This window comes from Neofelis nebulosa, chromosome 10, assembly GCF_028018385.1.
Source record: "Neofelis nebulosa isolate mNeoNeb1 chromosome 10, mNeoNeb1.pri, whole genome shotgun sequence".
Taxonomy (NCBI): domain Eukaryota; kingdom Metazoa; phylum Chordata; class Mammalia; order Carnivora; family Felidae; genus Neofelis; species Neofelis nebulosa.
In genome coordinates, this window is record NC_080791.1 from 60,025,129 (window position 1) to 60,048,855 (window position 23,727).

Genomic DNA, 23,727 nt, shown 5'->3' on the forward strand with positions numbered 1-23,727 from the left:
TTTTTTTTTTTTTTTTTGCCAACAGTCTGGGCTAGCCTTACTTGTCTTGGGGCTTGGACTTGTCTTTCTTTAATTGGAACTGAGGTGAGGGACAGGCTCCAGGATGGAGGGAAAAAGTCCATGACAGCGTATGATTCCAAGTGGTATCCCCCTATCCCCCCTCTTCCCACCTTAGATCTGGAGTGTCTTAAGACTGGTCTAAGCCACAATTCTGATGAGGAGGAGTGACTGAGCTATCCCTGTAATGACTCCAGGCTTGGTAGCTGGGATAACTGGGAGAGTCTTGGGTTGAGGCACAGGCCTTAGTTCTAGCCCCAGCTCTGTCGGTGAGACCTGCCACCTTCGGGTGTAAGCAACAGCTCTCAAGTGCAGGACTGTGAGCACCTGCCTGCAGGCTGATGGTTCTCAACTTTTCCCTTTCTGAGCCTCAGATCACAAAGTTTTTCTTAATGCTTTGCAAATCAGTCCACTATAGAATCTGTGGCTGGGCCCCAGAGCAAGACTGGCCCCTCCAAGGGAGCCCAGATCTTTGTTAGGGAAATTGGGGGCTGGGGGGAACCACAATGAAGCCTATTGTCTCCTGTCCCCTTTTATAGGAAACAAAAGGCTCCCAGTCTCTGGGGAGCCCTAGCCCATGCCCATCCCCTGCCCAACCCCCAATGCCCAGCACACAGGGAGGAGCCAGGGCCACTGGAGACAGGAGGTTTTATTGATGCTGATGGGGGTAGAAAAGGCCCCCAGGAGCCCGGGGAGGGAGGGGGACTGAGTCAGTCAGCAGATGCATAAGGCCTGGGCACATGGGGGTAGGTTAGGGCACATTCATCTTCTCAGGATTCTATGGCTCCTTCTTTGGGAAAGGGAGAGAGCATCTTGAGGGGGGGAGCAATTCGAAGAGCAGCCAGGGAAAGGTTAGGGACAACTGAGAGCTCCTAACCTGAGAGAAGGCACCATAATAGGCAGCAACATCTGTGTGGAAAGCTGGATCAACTGGTCAGTAGGGAAAATGGGGGAGGGGCACTGGGTTGGCTTCTTGGGGAGGGGTCCAACCTTGGCCTGGGTGAGCTCTCAGGAATACCTGGTGTTCCCAAGCAGAGTGGGGCAGGGCCCAAAGCCCCTTTCTCCGTGGGCCTCCTTAAGGAGAAATAGGCATTCAGAGAAAAGGGCATTCAGGGAGCCCCCTGGCAAGGGGTGCCAGAATTAGTCCTTAAGGCACAGCTGGGGGCAGACAAGGCGCCAAGGCACAACTGGTGGGGGGGCAGGGGCAGCCTCCAAGCTGAGTGCCAGGGTCACAAGAGGACGCAGGACCGCCCACGCTTGATGGGCGTGGGGTTGAGCACAGCCCGGACAGCCTCAGCAAACACTTCCTTGACGCCGTCCTGCTGCAGGGCTGAGCACTCGAGGTAGCGCACAGCATGGATCTGCTTGGCCAAGGCCTGGCCCTGCTGCGGTGTGATGGGCGCCTGGCCCTGCTCCTTAAGGCGCCGTAGGGTGTCAGGCTGGGCTCTCAGGTCCTTCTTGGTGCCCACCAGGAGGATGGGCACGTCAGGGCAGTGGTGGCACACTTCCGGATGCCACTTGTGCCGCACATTCTCGTAGGAGGGCGGACTGGCAATGGAGAAACAGATGACAAAGACATTGGTCTGAGGGTAGGAGAGTGTGCGGAGTCGGTCATACTCCTCCTGGCCCGCTGTGTCCCACAGGTTCAGGTTCACTGTGCGCCCGTCAACCGCACTCTGGGCACTGTAATTGTCGAACACTGTGGGGATGTATTCCTTGGGGAAGGCATTAGTCGTGTAGCAGATGAGCAGGCATGTCTTGCCCACAGCCCCATCGCCCACCACCACACACTTGATGCTCTGCATCGTGGGTGCAGCTGCTACAGTGGAGGCAATGCCTCCTTCCCCTTCTGGGCCCCTCTGGATGCAGTGACCTATGGACAGATCAAAGGGACACTCATGGTTATGGAGGCCTCTACCCATTGGGAAGAAGAATGGGGACACACAGAAGGAAACCAGTTCCTGTTCTCTTAACCTGACACCATCCTGCAACCCCATCAAGACAGATGTTAGAGAGGCAGATACACAGTGAGAGAGAGGCCCTAAGACCAAGCAAAGATACTCAGGTGTAAGGAAGATGGCATTATGTATTATGTGAAGCACCTAAGTTCTGGTACCAAACTGAGTAAGGTCAAGTCTTGGTTCTGCTATTTGTACATGTGTGACCCTGGACAAATTACTTAACCTCTCTATGCTTCAGTTTTCTTACCTGTAAAATGAGGATAAAATAATACCTACCTCATTGGGTTGTTGTAAGGATTATGTAAATTAATACATGTAAGGCATTTAGAACAGTGCCTTGGTCATACTAAGCATTAGCTACTTTTTTCCTTTTCCTCCAGGCAGTATAAACACAAAAAGACAGTATACAAGTGTAGGGATCTACCAGATCCTCTACCAGACAGGGACCCCTCCCACTGAGTAGACTAGAGAGGGGTTCTACCACAGAGCAGCTGTCCCAGGTCACTCTGAGATGCAGTGTGGAGTCTCTATCAACTCAGGGCTTATTCTGCCCAGTGCACTATGTTTTAACTCTTAAGCCTGACACCTTGGCTACTGTGTGCAAACCAAAAGGCACAATGAGAAACCTGCTGAGTAAGGAGCACACTTCTCTAGACGGCTGCCCTATCTCAATCCAGGGTGCCTGAGAGGTGAGGAAAAGGAGGGAGAGCTGACCCCATAATTCTTGTAAGCACAACAAACCCTATCTGGCAACTCAGTGCAGGAGAATACTGGAGATTGTGCCAGGGCTGGGATTTGGTCTGGAATCTGGGTGTGTAATGATGATGAATGAGGCAGAGGCTGTGGCTCCCAGACATTAGCATCTTCTCTCAAGGCTCTTGGTGGGGTGAGGTAGATCCTCCAAGCCCAGACAAGAGGAATGGATGGAAGAGGAAAACATTTATTTCCTCTGTCCTTTTCCTGAGATCATGGCATGTGCCTCTGAAAAATTTCAGAAGCTTTTAAACTCGGGTAGAAAACATAGTGACATTAAAGCACTATCACTGAGAATATATGCTGGAGTCAGATTGGCCAGGGATTCTAATCTCAGTTCCACCAACCAGTCATGTTTGATCTTGGGCAACATATTTAAGTTTTCTGAGTCTCAATTTTCTCATCTGTAAAATGGGAACAATCTTGCCTATTGTGTTAGAATTGCCAAGAGTATGAAATGAGCTAATGTGAAGCAAGTGTTTGGCATGAGGTGTGGCACACAGGAAGTGCCAAATAAACAGGCTGCTGTAATTATTAGTGGGGTAAGTATAAGAGAAGTCCCAGCTCCAGCCAATACCCTGGTCTCCCCTGTAGTTCACAGGGCCTTGGGGAGAGGAACTTCTGAATTCTGGGACAGAGCAGAGCTTCCGGAAGCCCTGTGATTATTTATACTGCTATGGCAAGATTCCTCCTCTCATTGGCTACTTCCTCTTGGCCATGGGGGACTTTTTTTCTGGCCAGTATGTGACTTCCTTTCCCTGACTCTCTCCCACAACCAGGTCTGTGCTCCCTGGAAGGGACGGCCCTGTTTTAGACCCACCCAGTCTCTAAGTATCCCTTGTTCTACCCAAGCACCATCACCACGAGCCCATTTTCCCCATTTCACTTCACACATACTATACCCTGGTCTGAGAACCCCTTACCCCTCAGGTTGACCTCTCAACCATTGGTTCAGAAGCCTCAAAAATCAAATGGGGGGGGGGGGGGGAGGGGAAGGAATCCCTCCCTGGGAAGCAGAAAAGGAATTCTGGTCATATGGGAGCTGTACAGGACCCAGGACTTGGTCCCAGCTTGGAGGGAAATGGTTTCACTCCCTGAGGTTGCCCCTCTGGGGATTAAAAATACTTCCATCTTATTTGAATGAATAAACATGCGTTCAACCTCAGGTGAGAGGATAGAGAACCTCAGGGAATGGCTCTGGGAAGGAAATAAGGGTCCCCTAAGGCAGTGGAGAGAACCTCAGACTGGGAGTCAAGAGACTTAACATAAATCCTAGTCCCAGCTCTGCTCTGCTGCTGACTCACTGCAACCCAGCATGAGGCACTTAGCTTCTCTGGGCCTCAGCTTCCCAATCCATGAAATGGGGAGAAAAATGCCTGTGACAAGGGTACTAGGTAGATGAAATGAGACATCAAAAACCCTGGGAGCAGGGGATAGGATGATGGGCATATGAAAGGCCCCCAGGAGCACAGGGTGGGGGTGGGAGGACTGAGTCAGCAAATGCAAAACGCCTGGGCAATTGGGGCAAGTTAGGGCACATTCATTCTCAGAATTCTGTGATGCCTTCCCTGGGGAAAGAAACAACCAGTTTTTTTTGGGTGGGGGGAAAGGGCCATCACTTGTGTCCACAGGATTATCTGGGAGACCTTGGCATTTTGAGATCAGGCCTCTTGGGCTTGTAAATCTTCAGTCCCACACAGAGCAGAGGAGTGGGTGTGGTAGTGTGACTGGGAACTCTTCCCCTACAAGCCCAACACTGGGCTGGCCCAGGCAGGAAGGCAAGGAGGGAACTCTGGCCGGCAGTCACAAGGCCCAAGAGACTGGAAGTATAGCTGGCTCCGGGCAGCTCTCTAGGGAGGGGTTATCAACCGGCAATCAGTAAATCAGCCCTCAAAGAAGCTGGGAGGGACAGAGTAGCTTCCGGGCTGGCAGGGGAACAGGGACTGACACCGGAAAAGGATCTTGAGTGAGGTAGTGTCCAGAAACAGGGCAAAGCAGAAGCAGTGTGGTACAGAAACAAGAGCACTGGATACCTGAATTTGACCTCTTGGATTCACCTGCTGACTCTGCCCCTTGATCAAAAGCCTTCACATGGTACAACCTTTTATAGGTACATGATGTTATATTATTTGATCCTTATAACAACCCGCTGGTAATATTCCTAATTTACAGATTAGGAAACAAACTCAGGGCACTTAAAGGAACCCAACATCACACAGCTAGTTAGCATGGAAGCCAGGACACAAACCCCAGTTTTGTCATCCAAAGTCCCATGTTTTCTTCAAATGTGTCACACAGCCTCCAAGTTACCCCTTACCAGCTGTCTTAGAGACCTTAAGCAAGTAAGTCACTTCCCTCCCTGGAGCCTCTGTTTCTTTATCTGTACAACAGGAGCGATAATACTTGCTCTCCCTGCCTTCAAAGGGCAGCTGTGAGGATCCCTGAGCATGGGAATGAATGTGCTTTGTAAACTGGGAAGTGCTATGTGCACAAGAGGTAACAAAAGCAATGCCTTTTATCCCAAGAGGCAGGAAGCACCATGTATGCAGGCATCCAGTGGTGGCATCATCCCAATTCTCCCTGCTCAGGTGTAGCTCAGACCCTTATCCTCTCTCCCAGGACAACTCTTTTCTCTGAAATCCTATGGCCTGAGCTGGGTCAAATAAGTTCCCACAGATCATTTAAGGAGGGCACATACTAGAAGGCAGGGTCTAACCTGTGGCATATAAGAAGCATCAGTCAGTGCTACAGAGGCCAATCATGAGAGAGGCCTGGTCTGCCTGGGGTCAGGGATCATCTGTGACTTATTTACTAGGTGACTTTTTTTTTTTTTTTTTTAAAGGATTTTTGTTTAGTAAATAATAAATTAAGGTTTGCAAATATATATAGTATTATTCTGGCTTTATATCCCGAAATTAATTCAGATCATGCCTGGTCCCTCACCTTGGTGTTCAGAGTTCCTCATAATCTGGTAGAGGTTTTGGAGTCAGATAGACCTGGGTTTAAATCCTAGTTCTTCCCCTTATGAGCTAATAGCACCAAACCTATCAGGTTGTTATAAGGATTAAGTGCAATATTTGTGCTTTGTAAATGTGAGTTCCCAGCTCACTGCTCCAGAGGGATTTCCACCGTCCTTTGTAAAGGATCCAGGTTCATTCTTGCCTCTGGACTTTTCCTCTTGCTCTTCCGTATGCTGTTGTCCCTTTATCCCTCTCCCATCTTCCTGACTCAAGGCCTAGCCTCAGTCTCATAGTCCCATGAGTCCATAGCATGGCTACCCCTTTTAGTAGCCATGCTATGGCTTTGGCTTGGTGTGATTCTCCTCTGATAGTCATATGTAAGTTTCCTAGCTTGTGAGTGCCCCCCAATACTGAAGCTTGAGCTTCTCTCCACTGCCCTCACAGAAAAGCTAAGTATAGGGCTGGGCACACAGGAGTGTGCAGCCACTGCCTTCTGATTGGTTTGCTTCTGCCCCATTACTGAAATGTGGATAGATGCCATAGAAGCCCAGAATTGGACAATAACCCCACAGCCAAAAGCTTTGACTTAGATAAGCAAAAGTCTCTCCTCACACTACCAGCTTGATCTGGCTCCCACAAGGAGCAATCCATGGGAGCACAACTCATAGGAGGCTAATGTGGTCCCTGGAGCCCAGCTTTCACCCAATGGGACCTGGTCTTGGGGTGTGGCCCAGGCAGGCCCAGAATGGGGGAGGGAAAGGAAGCAGCAGATTGATTGCCAGATCTGTGGCCGTTATAGTAGGGGAAGTGTCCCAACTAGGAGTGGGGGAGGGGAGGAATGGGCTGTAACAGATGGGGGAGTGTGAAGGCAATGGGAACTTACTGTAGCCTTCTAACCTGCCTCCCAGATCTGGGGATCCCCTTCTACAGCCCTCCTTGAAATTCATTCTAACTATAATTCGTCTGTGGGCATTCTCTTCCCTGAGCTCTGGTCACATCACCCTGACCCTCTACAAGCAGCCTCCACATACTCTTCTTCAAAATACAGCAAGCAACAATATTGGCTGTCCCTGTGGGAATCCAGCATTTCTCCCCTATTTCCATCCATCAACCCCTCCCTACCCCCACCTCCAACATCCGTCCTCCAGAGCCAAGTACTCTTGCCACTTCCTCCAGGAAAGTTTTTGCAAATCACCCAAATCCCAAATGACTTATCCCATCCCAGGTCTGGTCCTTATTTTTCTCACAGGTACATTCTATCTTGTATCACATGGAGGCTGAACTGAATCTTATCTCTCATCACTGGACTGAGAGGGTCTAGAGGGCAAGGTCCTAGCTGATTTGTCTCCCTGGGCTGAGCACAGCACACAGTGGCTATTAGTAAATAACTGAATGAACTCAATCCATCCCTCATGTCTTTGCACAGAGGAGTTCCTCTTCTTGGAATTCTGCTTCCCTGCCTCAGAGTCTCCCAGTCCTTCAGGGCCCAGTTCTGTTCCCCAGCTTCTCGAGGACATCAAAGCAACCCCCTCTCCTGCCCTACCTTCCCCAGCACTGTCTCTACTATACATTGCACTCAACTGGATGCCTCATGAGGAGGAAAGTCTGTCCTGCTTACTTCCAGAAGCCCAGCAGAGGGCTGAGCAAAAGCTGCAGACTGATACACATCTCCTCCCCCATCAATCCAGACTCTGACTCTGGGAACAAGAAAGAGCCTCCATGCCCCGGAGACACAAGACAAGGGTAACCCACTTCCTCCTTCCTCTATGGAGTACAATTTAGAGTAATGAACACACAGGCTAGATTGCCCTATCCTCAGGTGGGAAGGGGGGGGGGAGGCAGGATACAGGCATAGCTGGCCCAGAGGTGATGAGGAAGATGGGTAGGAAAAGTGATCCTGATAAGGATAAGGACTGGTAATATTGGAAGACCCTTGGTCAAGGATGAGGTGAGGATCAGGGGTGGTGTTGGAGATGGCTTTAGAAGCTCTGCAAATCTTTGTTTTGCAGGAGAGGTGGAGAGGTGATATGAAAAGGCTCAAAGGGGCTGCAGCTGGCTGCAGCTGGGCTGGGAGGAGGAAGCTGGGGGGAGACATGAGGTCAGTGTGGGGCTGGGATGAGGCCAAGGGCTGAGTCTCCCTCGTTCTTCCCCTTCTCCCCATCAGCAGGGACAGAACCCAAGAGAGTCTAGTTCCCAGCCTTAAAAAAAAAAAAAAAAGAATGTAGGCCGAAGAACTCTCTGCTTCTTGCTATTCTACACCCTTCAGCCCTGCAGAGGAGCCTGCATGGCAGCAGTAGGGTAAGAGGCAAAGAGAACTCTACCTACTAGGGACTAGGAGGAGGAGGAAATGAGATCCGAGATGGTTGTAGCTGGGAAGGCTGTGGGGGGCTGGGACCCTTTCACTAAGTCCCAGTTCCCTTCCTTCTCTCACCATCCCAGCACTTGGGGTGCTCCTCAAAGGGTGAACCCTAGGACCAGGGCAGCTCTGGCTGGGGGAGCTAAGGAGACTGACCCTCCCCCACCAGGCAGCACAGAGGAAGGCTCCAACACTTGCTTCCTCCTCTCTTCCTCCTCCCCACCTAACAGCAGCTCAGCAGTCCTGGGGGCCCCACGAAAGGCCTGTGAAGTGGCACTTCCTTTGCCTTTGCTCATTTCACACGATGCTATACCGAAATGCCATGCTTTACAGAAATGTCATCCTCCCAATCCTGCCCCCCGCCTCTGAAAATACCCAGAGAGACCCAGGGCGCCCTATCCCTTGGGCCCCGCCCCAGGTCTGAGGGGGTTTCCACAAGGGAAAAACACATCAGGGAGGAAACTCCGGCATCTATTTTCCACTGTCAGTGGGGCAGAGCTGGAGCAGGGCACAGGGTACTCCCCCGTATTGCTGCCCCCTAGCAAAATCCCCAACGATCTGCCTACTTCTCTTCTCTCAACCTGTAAGAATCCTTGTGCTTTCGGGGGAAGAAGCCGCAGGTCCTGTCCCTGAACAGATAGAGACTACTCAGGCCTCTGATCAAGGCTGGCATGAGACAGGAGGGCCCAGGGTTAGGGGCACTGCTATGAGGAGCTTCTTGGGGGAAGAAGAGTTAGAGCTCTCAGTATTCTCTATGCTCACTGGAGGTACTGACAGGCAACTCCTTAATGCTGGAGCTGAGCTACAAGAGACCAAGTTGACCTGGGTTATACAGAGTTGGGAGCAAATCCAGGACAAGGACCTGGGTCTCCTAACCTCCAGTCTGATGTCACTTCCACAAAGGAGAAGGTGAGGTCTGTTACTCTAGCTGGGAATAGGCCCATGTCTCTGGTCTCATTCAGGATGACCCTACAATGGTTTATTCCTTCCGGAAATGGGCCAAAGGGATCTGGTTGATGCCTGAGCCCTTTTTGCTTCCACATTCCCTTGACTCTCATGCCTAGACCATACTAGGCTATGATTCAGCATTGACATTACTGTATAGACAGCCATCCTACCCTGCCCCAACTGAGGAGCAACAACTCTAGGCTCTAGCTCCTGGGGAGATGCCCTCCGCCCATGACATGAGGACAAAAGAGGAAGCTAGACCCTAGACAGGAAAACCAATCTGTTCTGGGGAGGTGGCCCAGGCTTTGTCTTTGGTTTCCCTCCTCACATACTCCTACAAGCCTCACCACTAATGGGTTTACACTGTGCATGGAGAGAGAGGTCTTCACTCTGGGCCAGGGCCCCACCTTCTTCCTAGTTGCCCAGCTACCCTCATTGTAATATCTGTCTCACTATAGCTACAGCTTCTCCTATGTTGCTGTTTAAGACCTCCTAAAAGCTCATATCAGCCACCTCATCTGCCCAAACAAGCTGGTCAGAAACAACTCTCCATATCCTAGATTTCCAACCAGGATCTGTGACAATCTCACATTAGCCATTTCTTCCTAAAATAAGTACTGGTTTAAGCAGGTGGGGAGTCAGAACTCCTGAATGGTTTTTTAATGAGCCATGATGCTGAAAAAGGACCTTGCATGAACATCCTTCTCTGAACTGGAATTTTTTGCAGGTCCCTGGGATTTCCTCCTGGAGTGGAATACCCTATACCTCCCAGAAATAACAGGAGATATAGGTGGGTGGAAGAAGGGATGATTCATGGGAGAGGGACAACTGTGCAAAGGGAAGAGAACAGAATGAGGAACCAGATTAGCCCTTAAATCTAGCTGTGCTTGGGAATCCCAAAAAAGTTCCCCTCTACTTCTCTTTTTTTTCTAATGGAGAAAAATGAATACAGTAGACTTAAGGAGGTAGAGAGGCAGGATCTATCAGTATGCTTCCCAAAGACTTGAGGAAGGAGCTTTAGAATGGGGACAAGAGCTTATAAACCCAGACTGAGCTGAAGTTAGACTCGGGAGAAATTCTTGAAAGAGGGGGAGTAGGCTCCTGGGTGAGAGGGGGAATATTAAGGATGCCTGAAGTCAGAGGGGTCAGCAGAGGGCCTTCTGGTCACCAACGCCTTGCTGTAGCCCAGGGCACGTGGATTCCCAGCCTGGGAAGGCCCCTGAAGGCAGTAGGGAAGAGGGGGCAGACACCTTTGCCTTACAACCCTCTTCTTTTCCTGAATTGGAACTAAAACAGTTAAGACTGAAGTTAGACCAGCCATAGTCTTTCCTCCAGAATCCTACCTTTGCCCTCTCCCTTTCCTTCCATCACACCTAGCTGACCTGGTCCCATTCTCCCTAACAGGTGGTGTTGCCACCAGTAAGCATTGGAGTCAGGGACCTTTGGGCTATCCCCCAGCCTCCAGACCTGGCCTCTTGGTTAAGCAACAAAGGGTCTGGGTGATTTTGATTTCCCATGGCCTCTCTTACCAGTCTTATTCCTGTGTCACTCTACCCTGACTGCTACCGACTGCTTCTTCCTGCCTAACCACAACCTCACCCACTGCAGGTTCCCTTCATTCTGCTGGCTTCCCCTACTCTGAGCCATTTCAAGGCTGAGGGCAGTTATTTTGTCTCCAAAAGATAAAGATATAGACACACTGACAATCCCATGCAAACACACATATAGAAAGGGTTACCAGCCCTTTAATTGGCTCTATCACTGTCTCTCTGAGGTAGGGAGATTTGAAAAGGCTTTCACACTCAATCAAAGATCTAGACCCCAAAGTTGGAGATAAGTGACTGAAAGGGAAGGGGATAGAGAGAATAAGAGGAGTGAGGGATGGTGGAAGATGCAAGAGGATGGGTATGTGTTTGGGAGCCAGAAGTTGGGCAAGGAAGGAAGGAGGAAATCTGCAGGGAACAGAGATGGACACAGAGGCAGAGCAGGTGACAGGACAGGACATAGGCATGACTGTGTGTTTAGGTGAAAACACTGAAAAGGATGCAAGAAGAGGACGATGGAGGGTTTGTGGATAGGGTCTGAAGTAGGAACAGAGGAAGAGAAATGAGAATGTATACAGTTTAGGGACTAGCGATGGGGTGGGGGGTAGTGGGAGATGCTCCCAATAATTTCCCAAGTCCAGAGCCCCTGCTGCCTCCCAGAAGCTCTAGTCTCTCTAGCTCCTCAAAGCTCCTCTCTAGCTCTCAGTCCTGCTTTCAGTGATGCCATCTTGTTAGGGGCTATCAGCACCTCTAGGCACCGGACAAAACCAGGACCTCTCCTTCCTCAGTTTACCCCCAAAAGAGAAAGGCCAGTCCCAGGTCAGCTAGGCACAGAGGATGTTTGCTTACTAAATACTTGTTGCTTGATTCCATGGATGGAGAGGATGGGCGTCAGAAAAACAGACATACAGACAGAGGGGGGCTGGCGGAGCTCCCCCGCCCTCCTCTGAGCGCACAGGACCTTGAACTGCAGCCTGTGAGTGTGGGTCCGGATTGGCACAGATCTTCCAGAGAGGGAGCTCTTTCTCTGCAGTCTAAGGCTTCACAGGCCACAGACACCGCCCCCCTCCAACCTCCCAAGTGTCACAACTGCCGGAGCAGAGGGAGCGCCTTCTCCAGCCCAGAAGGCCCGCTCCCTCACACACTTCGGAACCCCCCTCCCCAAACTTCTGAGGTCACCCCACCCCCGAGTCCCATGTCCCAGCTCTTCCACTTCAGAGACTTTTCTCTCAGAGCGGGAGACCCTCCCACCTCAGTGGTCCCTCGCGGCTCCCGGGAACCGGGGCAGCCTCCCTCGGTACAGAAAGCCACCCTCTCAGAGCCGCCGCCGGCTCGCAGTGGCCGGCTCCCCGCCCCGCCCGGCCGGCCGCGCCCGCCCAACTTGCAGAGAGCCGAGAAGCTCCCGCCCGCGGCCTCCCGCAAGCAAACTTCCCGGGCCCGCGTCCACACGCAGTCCCCGCCGGCCGGGCTCCCCACTCCCGGACCCCCAGCCCGCCGGACCGCGCCGGGCCTCACCTGGTGCCCTCCCCGCCGCGGGGGAGCTGGGGGCGGCGGCAGCGGCTCGGGGCTCGAGAAGGAAGTGAGAGCGGGAGGCTGGAGGAAGTGGGGGGGGCGGGCCGGCCGGCCGGGGCGGGGCGCGGGGGCGGGGGCGGGCCCGGGCGGGGCCCGACCAGGAAGTGCGGCGGCCTGGGCCCCCAGCTCTGGTCTCACCCCCACCCCCACCGCCTGCCCTGCTCGCGGCAGGGTCCTGCCCCCACCACCCCCACTCCCGCCAGACCCTAGCCCTCTGCCTCGGAGGCCCCTAAGTCAGGCCTCCTAATGTCGGTCCTCCTAAGGTCAGTTCTCCCAGTCTCCTTGCCACCCCCACCCCAGTAGAGGCCCTAGCCTAGGCGCTAGGCTTTTGCCCCCCTCCCCATATCTCGCCCCCCCCCCCCCCGCGGGAAGATGTTAAGAACAGGCACCCCTAGGCTGCGTGCCTTCAGTCAAGCCCAGGATCGATCGCTGGCCGAGGCTGGGGGTTGGCCAGAATGGGTCCGGCTGGGGCAGTCCCCACCCCTGCCCCGAGCCCTGGGGGAGTGCGGAGTGGTGGTGATTCAGCTGTGGGAAGGCCCCAGACCCCTGGGGAGGGTGCACAGACTGGGGGAAGGGGAGCTGGCGTCAGCACCCGAGGAAAGACAAGATCAGCAGAGGCGCCTGAAGAGCCGCGGGCCCCAAAAACAGGATGTCGTGTCGTCGTTCCGCAACCGGCTGCTTCGTGCGCCCCGGCTCTGGGGAGGGGGCGGGGCGGATGCAGGACTCAGGGCTCCCCTAGCCCGCTCTTCTAGTCGCGGCGCTCAACTGCTGAGGGCGGCAGGGCCGCACCCAGGCCCGAGATCCTGCAGGCGCCCTGGGGACCGGTGGGTGGGCAGGCTCGTGGGCGCCCTCTGGTGCTTCTGCACCCAGGTCTTGCTCAGACTCGGAATGGATATCCTTCGTTCAACACTAAGTTTCTGAGCGCCTACCACGTGCAGAACTCCTTGCCGTGTACTGTGGAGGAAAACTGAGAGGCATTTAAAACAGGCTCCCTGTCTCCAAGAGGTTTTCCAGATAAAGGGGAAGAACAACTCCGAGAATAAATAGCTTAACCTTTCTGAGCCCCAGTTCTATCTTTGGTAAAATAGTATAACCTCTCCTTCATTCTGTACTTGTGGAGAGATAACATGAAAGTGGATGTACAAGATCTGCTGTCAATGCCTGACTCAAAGTAAACATTCAACAAATGCCTTTAAAAAAAAAATCACGCTGGGAGCGCCTGGGTGGCTCAGGCGGTTGAGCGGTTGAGCGTCTGACTCAGGTCATGATCCCTGGGTCATGGGATCGAGCCCCGCCTCCTGCTCTGTGCTGAGCCTGGAATCTGCTTGAGATTCTCTGGCTTTGTCACTCTCTTTCCCCGCTGCCCCTCTCGACTGCTAGCTCTCTCTTAAAAAAAAAAAAAAAAAAAAATCATGCTATAAGAATTAGTTTCCTAAACACAACACGCCTACCCACATCTTTGGGTCTTTGCCCATTCTGTTCCCTCTGCCTGCCTTCTTTCCTGTATTGACTTCCAGGTGAAATCCACTCAGACTTTCACAATTTGGCTTTAATGGACTACTCCCTCCCTGGCTGCCATTATCCTTCCTCTGACAAAACACGTGCACACACACATACACACATACACCCACCCCACTTCTGCCATGCACTCAATAGTCTTTCTCAGTGCTGTCTAGTGGAAATAATGTAAGACACATATGTAACTTAAAATTTTCTAGTGATTACATTTTTCAAAAAGTAAAAACAAACAGGTAAAATCAATTTTAATGATAGGTTTTACTTAGCCAATATAGCCAAAATATTATCATTCAACATGTAACCAATATAAAAACTATTGACTATAAAAATGAATAGGGTATTTTATAGTATTCTTCTATACTAAGGCTTTGAAATATGGTATGTGTTTTACACTTAGACTGAATCTTGGCTAGACACATTTCAAGTGCTCTATAGTACATACAGCTAGCGGGTATGGTGTAGGGCAACAAAGTGGAACCTCTGTCAGATTCAGACTGGTAGATGACTGAATAGATGAATTCAATTCCCATGAGCCTTCTGGCAAAGCTTGTCCTGATCTTCCTAAGTGTAGGCTGGGTCTCTCTCCTCCCTCTCCATAGCACTTGGGACAAAATCCTCTCTGTGGAGAAGAGGAGAGCAGGAAAAACAAAAAGGTAATTTGATTCCCCTTGATATCCTACTGGGAGCACACAGTTGGTGCTTGGTGTTTGATAAATGAAGAAAGGATTGTGAGTTTTCATAAAAAACAGGATTTAGTGGAGGACTACATAACTAAAGCAGCTTCTATAAAACCATTAAAAATTGTGTCCGACAAAGGTGTTCGAAGGACAAAGGTGTTCGAGTTGTGTTCCTAGAGTTCCCTTCCCAGGACTTGAAGGCAGGAAAATGGTAGTGCTCTGGCCTCCCTTCCTTTCAAACCAGAGTTAATTTGCTTTTATCTGATTTATATACTAGTGTTCTGGATAAAGAGCTTATTTTAAAAAAGTTTCCTGCAAAAAATATTTGAAAATCAGTTTTAGAAGCATAGTAGTAAAAGTAGGATGCACATTACATGCAGTAGGCCAAAAGTCAGACTGCATTTCCAGAGCCTTAGGTCTTGGGCATGCCTGGCCCTGGTTCAGCTTACTTTGGTGGGAGAACCTGACTTGTCCTGGAGGATTTCATGGTCTGGTGGGACATGGGACTGCTGCATATGAAGCTACCAGAAGAGGAAGAGCCCTGGGCTGCTGGGCTTCAGAAGACCTGAAGTCTAGTCTTGGCTCAGCCAGACCTGCTAGTGAGACTTTATGCTAGGCCTACCCTTCTCTGGGTCTCAGACTCCTCCACTGGAAAACAAGGGATTAAATTAGATGATACCCTTTGAGTTCTGACTTTCTATGATATACTCTTCAGAATAATAATTAAGTAATCAAGGTTTATGCATGCAGCATATTGCTCATCGCTCTTTAGTACCATTTAGGTCATCTTGCTTTGTGCTCTAGTTAATTGTATCTGTGCCTAATGTGTGTCTCCCCCACTGGCTGTAAATCCTTTGAGGTTGTGTCTGATTCATCTTTGTGTTCACCCACTGGGCCTGGCACAGGCAGGCCTGAGCACCCATTTGCTGTCAGTATACGTCTGTGGAATTAAGTTGCCATAATAAATGTGTAGAACCATCAGAGGTCAGGTGACTTAGAACCACATTTATGGCACAGATATAGGATGGACCAATAAGGCCAGAGGAGTGGGAGACAGGTACTGGGGTGGGACTGTCTGCAAAGGGTTCTTGGAAAAGGAAGATGCTTAGCTGAAGAGTGTAGGAAGAGGGCACAAGCCCCAAAGGGCTGTTTTTTCTTCCTAGTCTCTTACTTGCTTTCCATAAATAGGTGAGTTCTTGGTAGGTGGTGTGTGTTTGTGCTTACAAGCAGCTAAGAAACAAGGACACCCACTGGGACATTTAGAAGTGATGCCAAGGGGGGGGCCCTGGGTGGCTCAGTCAGTTAAGTTCAGGTCATGATCTCCTGGTTTGTGAGTTCAAGCCCCACGTCTGGCTCTGTGCTGACAGCTCAGAGTCTGGAGCCTGCTTTGGATTCTGTGTCTCCCTCTCTCTCTGCCTCTCCCCTGCTCACACTCTGTCTCTCTGAAAGAAAAATAAACATTAAAAAAAAATTTAGATCCTCTGTCCCCCACTCTCTCTGCCTCTCCCTCCCTGCCCTCCCCTGCTCTCATGCATGCTCTCTCTCTCTCAAAAATAAACATTAAAAAAGAAAAAGTGAGATGATATATGAGAGTATTTGGTAGAGGTAGGACAGAGAGATCACAGATAGCTTCTGGAGCCAGACAGTCCAGGATTCAATTCCTGGTTGTATCACTTACGTTGAGACCTTTGACAAGTCATATGAACTCTCTCATTCATTCTTTGAACACATTTTATTGAAAACTTTCTCTAGGCTAGGTATAATGTCACATGGCAATGACACAGAGGTGAAAACACAGATAAGTCCCTATCCTGATGTAACTAGCAAGGGAGATAGATCTTAAACAGGTAAGTATACAAAAGTACAGAGTGCTGTAAGAGCATAGAACAGACCCATTTAGTTTCATTTTAAAATGGGAATGACAATACTATGTGCTTTGTGGGATTATGAGATAATGCAAGTTGAGTGTTGAGCAGATTGCCCAGAGTACGACAAACATTCTCTATATGCCCATGACCTGGCTCCCCTAAAAAAACAGGGCAGAGACAGAAAGGAGGAAGAAAAAAAGCCCTGAAATGATCTCACCTCTGCCCTGATGTCTTCCGAACAGGTCTTCCCAGCTTAGTCTGCATGAGCTCCAGCCCCGATAGCTCACGCATGGCCCACACAGGTCTTCTGCTCAGCCCCAGTTGCAGCATCTTCAGATTAACCCTAATTCTGTGTTGTCCTTTCTCTGATGTGGCTTAGGGGACTCAGGCTTGGTGGGGCTCCTCTTGGTCCCCTGGTGTTCCCTCTTTCAGCCTGCCTTAGGGTTAAAAGTAGGAGTCTCTCTTTCATTACTCCCTTTTATTGCTACCACCAAAGACAAGCCCGATGTTTCATTTCATGACATGGGAAGATGATGAGCAAAACAGGAGATAGCAAAAAAGAACAAATAGGGGAAGTGACAAATGAAACAAAGTTCTAGAGTTGCGTCCTCTGATCCATTGTTCCTGAATCCCTCTGAGGAACTAACTAGATGGGGGAAGGAAGGACTAGGGGCTTGCATGATCTAGTGGAGGGTCTCTCCTCCCAGGCAGGCAGAATAATAGTTGCCTTGTTTGCCTCCAGAACACCTTTGCATCTTTGTACCACCAAACCGAGTGGTACAGGTCATTTGGCATAATCCCCTCTGGGAATTCCTCCTTCTTCAGCTCTGGTGAGTTCCAGGAGCAATTCAGTTGGTGCAGAGTCACACAGCAGTGCCTGGATGTGAATCTAGGCAATCTAATTGCAGAACCCCTCCCCCTCACTCCATCTGTGTGACTCTGCACAGCCTCACTGATTGCTTTAGGCAGTTACTTGTTCCTCCTCTGTGCTCCCTCACTTGCCCCTGTACCATTTCCTCTCAAGACATTATCAATAAATGCTCACTAAGTGAATATTACTATTCATATACAAATTCCCCCCCAAACCAAACTCTTCAAGGATAGGAACTGGGTTGTTATGAACAGGTGCTCAGTATATGTTAAGTCAATTAATGAACATTGGTAGTAAGATTCTAGACTTGATTTTGGAAGAGGAGGTGATTTTCTTTGTGAAACTAGCATAGGAAGAATTGTTAGAAGCCAAGATCTCTCTCTTCCTTACCCAGCCAGACCCTGTACAGCTTCGCAGTAATAGCTGTACTTGCCATTTTTGGACACCAGGGAGCGCCACTAATAACACAGCCCAAACTCAGGGATTCTAAACTTTTGTGAGCAGATTTAGGACTCTGTTACACTTCTACTGGAGATACTATCACTTTCAAAATGAAAGCTATTGGTAACCAGAAACTCTGTGGTATAGAGGAATGACAGCTATGGACAAGACAGCCGGTTCATAGAGAACACACATCATTCATTTATGCACTTTTATTGAGTACCAGCTATGTACTTCATGTTCCTGGGAGAATATGAAGATGAATGAAATTCAGTCCTTGATGAACTCAGAAGCTAATGGGGAAGACAGATACTAATGAGAGAATCATAATCTAGTTTTATAAGTACTCTAAGATATAGCAGAAGACTGGAGACACAGGGCAAGTCAGACAAGGTGCCAAAGGAATGAAGGGGTGACTTTTGAGCTGGGTATTTAAAAAAAAATTTTTTTTGGACTAATCATAACTTTTGGTTCATGCTATGCTGTCATCATTGGTTAAAGCATGGGTGCTTTTCTTTCACTGGAGCTAAGACTTGAAGAATAGAGAGAAAATCCTAAGGGAGAGAGCTCGATGTGGTGGCCTCAGCCTCATTTTCTTAATCTATAATGAGTATAGCCTCTGTCTTATCTAGCAGAGCTCTTTTGAAGGAAGGATGAGATAGTAGATATGAAAAATCTTGCAAATAGTGACATAGAGGGATGACAATTGTTAATCCAATTTGATTTAACCAATATCTGCAGAAAATCAGGAGCAAGGCCCTAAGAGGAATTCAAGGGAGATACACCCTGTTGAGGTAAAGGTGTATGGTAAAGGCTTGGTATATAGGTTTAAAAAAGAGAGAAGGGCACCTGGGTGTCTCAGGTGATTAAGCGTCTGATTCTTGACTTCAGCTTAGGTCATGATCTTGTGGTTTTGGGCTCAGGCCCTGCATCCAGCTCTGCACTGATGGTATGGAGCCTACTTGGAATTCTCTGTCTCTCTCCCTCTCTGCCCCTCCCTGCTCATGTGCCCTCTCTCTCCAGATAAATAAAGAAACATTAAAAAAAAAAAAAGAAAAGAAAAAGAGAGGTGGGAAAAAAAAAGCTCTTTGGTTCCTCCTGAGACTCATAATGTGATGAAGGGTTCTTGCAGAAGCTACACTGACATGAGGACCCAACATAGGGGCTATTGAGGTGAGAGTCACAGCTTCAGATCCAGGAAGATCCATGCAGTCTCAGGATTTTCCTGTTTTGTAGAATATCAAAGCCAAACTGGATTAATAATCTGGTACTTATCCATCCTATAGTTGGGGAGACTGAGATCCAGAGGGAACTGGCTTTTCTGATGTTACATCATGATGTTGCAGGCAGAGAGAAAACCAAAATGTTTCTCCTGTTATCCAGGCCAGGGCTTTGGTTCCCAGGTACCATCTATTTTTATTTTTAATTGTGGTAAATTATACATAACATAAAGTTTACCTTCTTTACCATTAAAAAAAGTTTGTTTATTTATTTATTTGGCGGGGGGAAGGAAAGAGAGAGAGGGAGAGAGAGAATCCTAAGCAGGCTCTGCACTGTCAGCATGAAGCCTGATGTGGGGCTTGAACCCACAAACTATGAGATCATGACCAGAACCAAAATCAAGAGTTGGATGCTCAACTGACTGAGCCACCCAGGTGCCTCAGCTTCTTCACCATTTCTAACTGTACGGTTCAGTCATGTAAGGTACATTCATGTTGTTTGGAAGCCAGTCTCTGGAACACTTTTCATCTTGAAAAACTGAAACTGTATTCATTAAAAATTGCCTATCCTCTCCTGGCAACCACCATCCTACTTTCTGACCCTCTGAATTTCACTCTAGGTACCTCAAAGAAGTTGAATCATATAGTATTTGTCTTCTGTGACCAGCTTATTTTACTTAGCATAACCTCCTGAAGGTTCATCCATGTTGTAGCATGTAGAATTTCCTTCCTTTTTAAGGCTGAATGATATTCCACTGTATGTATATACCACATTTTGTTTATTCATTTATCTGTCCATGGACACTCAGATTGCTTCTACATTTTGGCAATTGTGAATAGTTCTACTATGAACATAGGTGTGCAAATATGTCTTTGAGGTCCACCTGTGTGGCTCAGATAGTTAAGCATCCCACTTTTGATTTCAGTTGGAATCATAATCTCCCAGTTGTGAGATTGAGCCCCGCATTAGGGCTCTGCGCTGACAGCATTGAGTCTGCTTGGGATTCTCCCTCTCTCCCTCCCTCTCTGCCCCTCCCCATCATGTGCTCATGTGCACTCTCTTTCTCTCTCTCTCTCAAAATGAATAAACATTTTAAAAAAGTTTCAAATATCTCTTTGAAACCCTGGTTTCAATTTTTTGAGTATATATTCAGAAGTTGAATTGCTGGATTGTATGCTAATTCTACTTTTAGTTACCAGGCACCATTTTAGCCTCATAGGAAATGCAGCATGCTCTGAGAGGTTCACATTCTTGATGTGAATTGGTAATAGACCCTCACTTCCTGCCTTCAAGACCCAGGCTTTTTGTATTAAATGGGTTATGCACCCATACTGCCAAAGAAATCGTGTGGTACTTAAGAGAAATAATGCAGTCGAGTTTAAAGGAAGTTAAGCATGCTTTACTTTCTTTTTCTCTAGTGTGTTCTCTTAGACAAATGAGTGAACAGGCAGGTTGGCTTAGGCAGAAATGATAAACTAGCAATCTGAGTGATTAATTTATGCTACAAATGTGTTTTTGGTCTGGTCTGTACAGGGTTTTTTACTTAAATTTATTGCTAGAACTAAAAAAAAAAAAAGGGATCTGTCATATAAAAGTCCAGCTTTTAACCTTCTCTTAATGATCCAACAATTACAAGTCCACCTTCTTGCCTGCTCTCCAGTGTGCCACAGTCCCCACCACTCCCTATATCCCACCTACTTCCCTCAATTATATTATCTATCTGCCATTTGAGCTTAAGACCCCTGACTCAGAGCATATGTCTAACAGAACCTAGGTCAGGGGCTCATCTTCTGTTCTGTCCAATTTCCCAGCACAGAGTTGTTATTCAAGAAATATTTTGGTGGTCAAATGAATTAACTCATGTCCACCAGCTTTTACTGAGCACTTATTATGTGCAGAGCCAGGGACTGGATCCTCCTTTCTCAGAAATGGATGAAGCACAGTTCCCTGACCTCTGAAAACTCAACCTTATGGGGTGGAGGGAGGCAGACATTAGTATGCTCCAGTTCTGGACTAGAGGCACTGGTCAGAAGTGGGAGCTTCTGAGGAGACCTTGAACCGTATCTGGAAGAAGGAGAGGACAGCTATACGAGGAGCTAGAGGTAGGAGGGCAGAGAAGCCACGGCAGATACAAAGGCTGGATGGTGAAGGTTCAATGTGTTTGAGGAACTTTAAAGAAGGCCAGTGCGACTGGAGCTTAAGAAGAGAGTGGGGGAGAGTGCTGGTAGATGACGTTAGACGTGTATTTTTGTATCAACAGCCTAACCCTTAAGCCAGGCAGCTGTTAGGCAAATCCACGTTCTGGTCTTCTGAGGGCTCGCTCAGAACAGGTAGCTGGCTTAGCACGGTCAGTCAGAGGAGGACCTGGGCCTAATCCCTTCCCCTGACTCCAGTGCCAAGGACAGGGTAGGGCACAGAGCAGGTTTTAGTAAAGATCTGCTGACAGCGTACTCGAGAGAGAACAGGAAATGCAGGCTCTGTTGAAGGAGGCCCAGGCGCGGCTCTCTCTTGATGGGGGCACTCATTCTAGGTCGCTAACACCTCCTCCAAGCGACACAGGGAGCTGGGAGAGTGAGAGGCAGAGAGGAACCAGCCACAGGCCCTACCCACAAAAACCTCAAAGGGGAGGGGATTTGAGGAGCAGGTAGGAAAATAGGCTGTGACAATTAAGGGAGGGCATCCGACTTCGCTTGGATGAGGCGGGGAGAGGGGTCAGGAAAGCAGATGGGTCCTTTAGCCGAGACGTAAGGGATGTGCAGGGCAATTTTACGTATAGCGTTTTGTATGTTGCATTTTGTTCTCTGGCATTATTTCCTCTGAAAGCACTCGCAGTCCTTAATGGGCTGCCCCGGGGCGGGTCCTTGCTTCACTCCCCAACCCTCTGCAAAGGGGCAGGGCCTCCCAGGAGCTCCAGTCTTGTCTGCAGCACCCAGATTTGTCCGCCAGGGGCCGCTGCGCACGGGTGACTAAGCGCGCAGGTTCCTAAACTGCAGAGAGGAGAAAGCTGATTGGCTGCGCGGTGCGGCGGGCGGGCGGAGCCTGAAAGAGGGTCCGGGGTGGGGGCTGGGAGCGTGCCCCCGGCCCAACCGTGCCAGGCCGTTGTCGCTTTAGGCAGCCCGGGACTGCGATCATTGTGCCAGGGGCCTCTATCCAACCCCGCTCTAGAGCTGAGGCGACTGGAGCATCACCGAGGCCCGGAGACCCGGGCAGGGCAGTTACTGTCGCCGTCGCCGCAGGCCTGGGTTACCTGAGCAACTGCGTGTCCGTGGCCCGCCAGCCCAACCGCGGGCGGTTAGAGCGGGAGAGACTCCCGTGAGGGAAGGGGAGGTCGGGACCGGACCATTGGTGCGGGAGGAGTGTCCTGGCAGAGACTAGGGCGGGCCGGGGTCTGGGGAAACCAACCGCGGGCTGGGGGCACCCGGCAGCAGCTTCCAACAGGTTATTCCGGGATAAGCCCGGCGCTGGGGCGGGCCGGGCTTCGCTGGGGGCCGGGCGGCGCGGGGCGGGCCTGCAGGAGAGCACGCCCCCGCCCGCCCCGGGCCCGCCCCGCGCCGCCCGCCAGCCTGCAGGGGAGCCGCTGTCCCGGGCCTGGCGAGTGCGCGTCCGCCGGCTGAACCTGGGCACCGCCGCTCGCCTGGGCACGGGACTGGGCGGGGGCGCTGACCTCGGCCTAGGAGGCCTGGGATCCCGGAGCCGCCCGCGCCCGCGGGGACCTGCGAGTTGCACGCCCTCTCCCAGCCTGTGCTGCTCGCGGCTACTCGGCGGGGCGAGGCCAGGTGCCCCCCTCTTCCCCTTCCTTCCCTCCCTCCCCCACTCCGGTGTCCGCGGGAGATCCCGCCCGTCCGCCCCCCTCCCGCAGAGGTGTAGCCCGCTGCGGAGCTGACAGCGGCCCCGCAGCCACCCTGTCCAAACTCTCCGGAAGCGGCCGGAGCAGACCCGGCGCTCAGGCCGCCGCAGCTCCGGCGGACCCACTGTTGGACCGGAGGCACCCGCCCTCCTCCCGCGCCCAAACTTGGAGCACTTGACCTTTGGCTGTCGGAGGAGGCAGGCCGGCGGGTGGCTGGACAGCTGCGGCGCCTCGAGGGCATCTTGCCTGGGGTTCCAGGACTGTCGGCTATACTTCTGGGCTCCCGGCTTTGCCTCTGGGATCCCGAGGTGTCCACATCAGGCGCATGTTGACTGAGACCTAGAGTCATGGATGTGTGCGCCCGTGTAGCCCTGTGGCTCCTCTGGGGGCTCCTCCTGCATCACGGCCAGAGCCTCAGCCATAGCCACAGCGAGAAGGGTACAGGAACCGGCTCAGGGGCTAGTTCTGAGGAGTCCACTGCAGCAGGTAAGGCCTTGCCACGGGCTGGACTGGGCTGGGGGCGTTGACTCAGAACGGAGGTGCCTGAGTGGGCAGGTGGAACCTTAGGTTTCTACATATGAAGTTGATGGAGGACCCACACATGGCACTGTCTGTTCTCAGTAACCCAAGGAGTTCTTTCTGTTCAGGAGCCACCGCTAATGTTTCTGTCTCTCGTGAACAACTTTCCTCCTCCCTCCCCAGGATGTCTTTTGTCGGTAACCAGAGGAGGCTGGCCTTTGGGGCACCTTGGGCTTTCGGTTTATCAAGCCAGGACCCTTTCTCAGGACTACTTGTCAGGAAGAATGGTTTGGGCAGATGATAAGTCTATTGCTCTTGGCCAGTTTCAGCACTTGGCAGCACAGGGGAGGTTGAGGCCACTTGGGCTGGGCAGGGAAAGTCAGGGCTGGGCCAGCCTTCTTGCCCTATAGCTTGGTGTTGAGGTGTGTCTTTCTGTTCCAACAAGCGTGGGAAACTTAGTCCCACCCTTCCCTTAGGTAATCTTCTGTCTTTAGCTATCTCATTTGAAATATCCACCTAGTTCCTTAGAATCCCACTTACCACGAGGGAGTTTAATGGCTTTTTCTTATCATAGGTATGGTATGATTTCTGGGACCACTTGTTGATGTATTCTG

General features: G+C 50.5%; 2 protein-coding genes across 6 annotated transcripts in view; one reads left to right on the forward strand and one right to left on the reverse strand.

Moving 5' to 3' along the window:
* Nucleotides 1-688: 688 nt before the first annotated feature.
* RHOG (ras homolog family member G) lies at nt 689-12,207 on the reverse strand. The gene is made up of 2 exons (XM_058687947.1): nt 12,095-12,207; nt 689-1,930 (listed from the first exon to the last, which is right to left on the reverse strand). Exon 2 carries the CDS (start codon nt 1,860-1,862, stop codon nt 1,287-1,289), a length of 576 nt encoding a protein of 191 aa, XP_058543930.1. The 5' UTR covers nt 1,863-1,930; nt 12,095-12,207; the 3' UTR covers nt 689-1,286.
* A 10,073-nt stretch (nt 12,208-22,280) lies between these two features.
* The window catches only part of STIM1 (stromal interaction molecule 1), a 188,249-nt gene continuing 186,802 nt past the window's right edge, over nt 22,281-23,727 (forward strand). For 2 of the 5 annotated variants that reach the window (XM_058687952.1, XM_058687955.1), the window contains exon 1: nt 22,285-23,080. In XM_058687952.1, coding sequence (XP_058543935.1) covers nt 22,942-23,080 — 139 coding nt within the window. In that variant the 5' untranslated portion in view covers nt 22,285-22,941. Of the gene's footprint in view, nt 23,081-23,727 lie in introns of all 5 variants that reach the window. The other 3 variants (XM_058687951.1, XM_058687954.1, XM_058687953.1) reach the window with 3 other exon arrangements.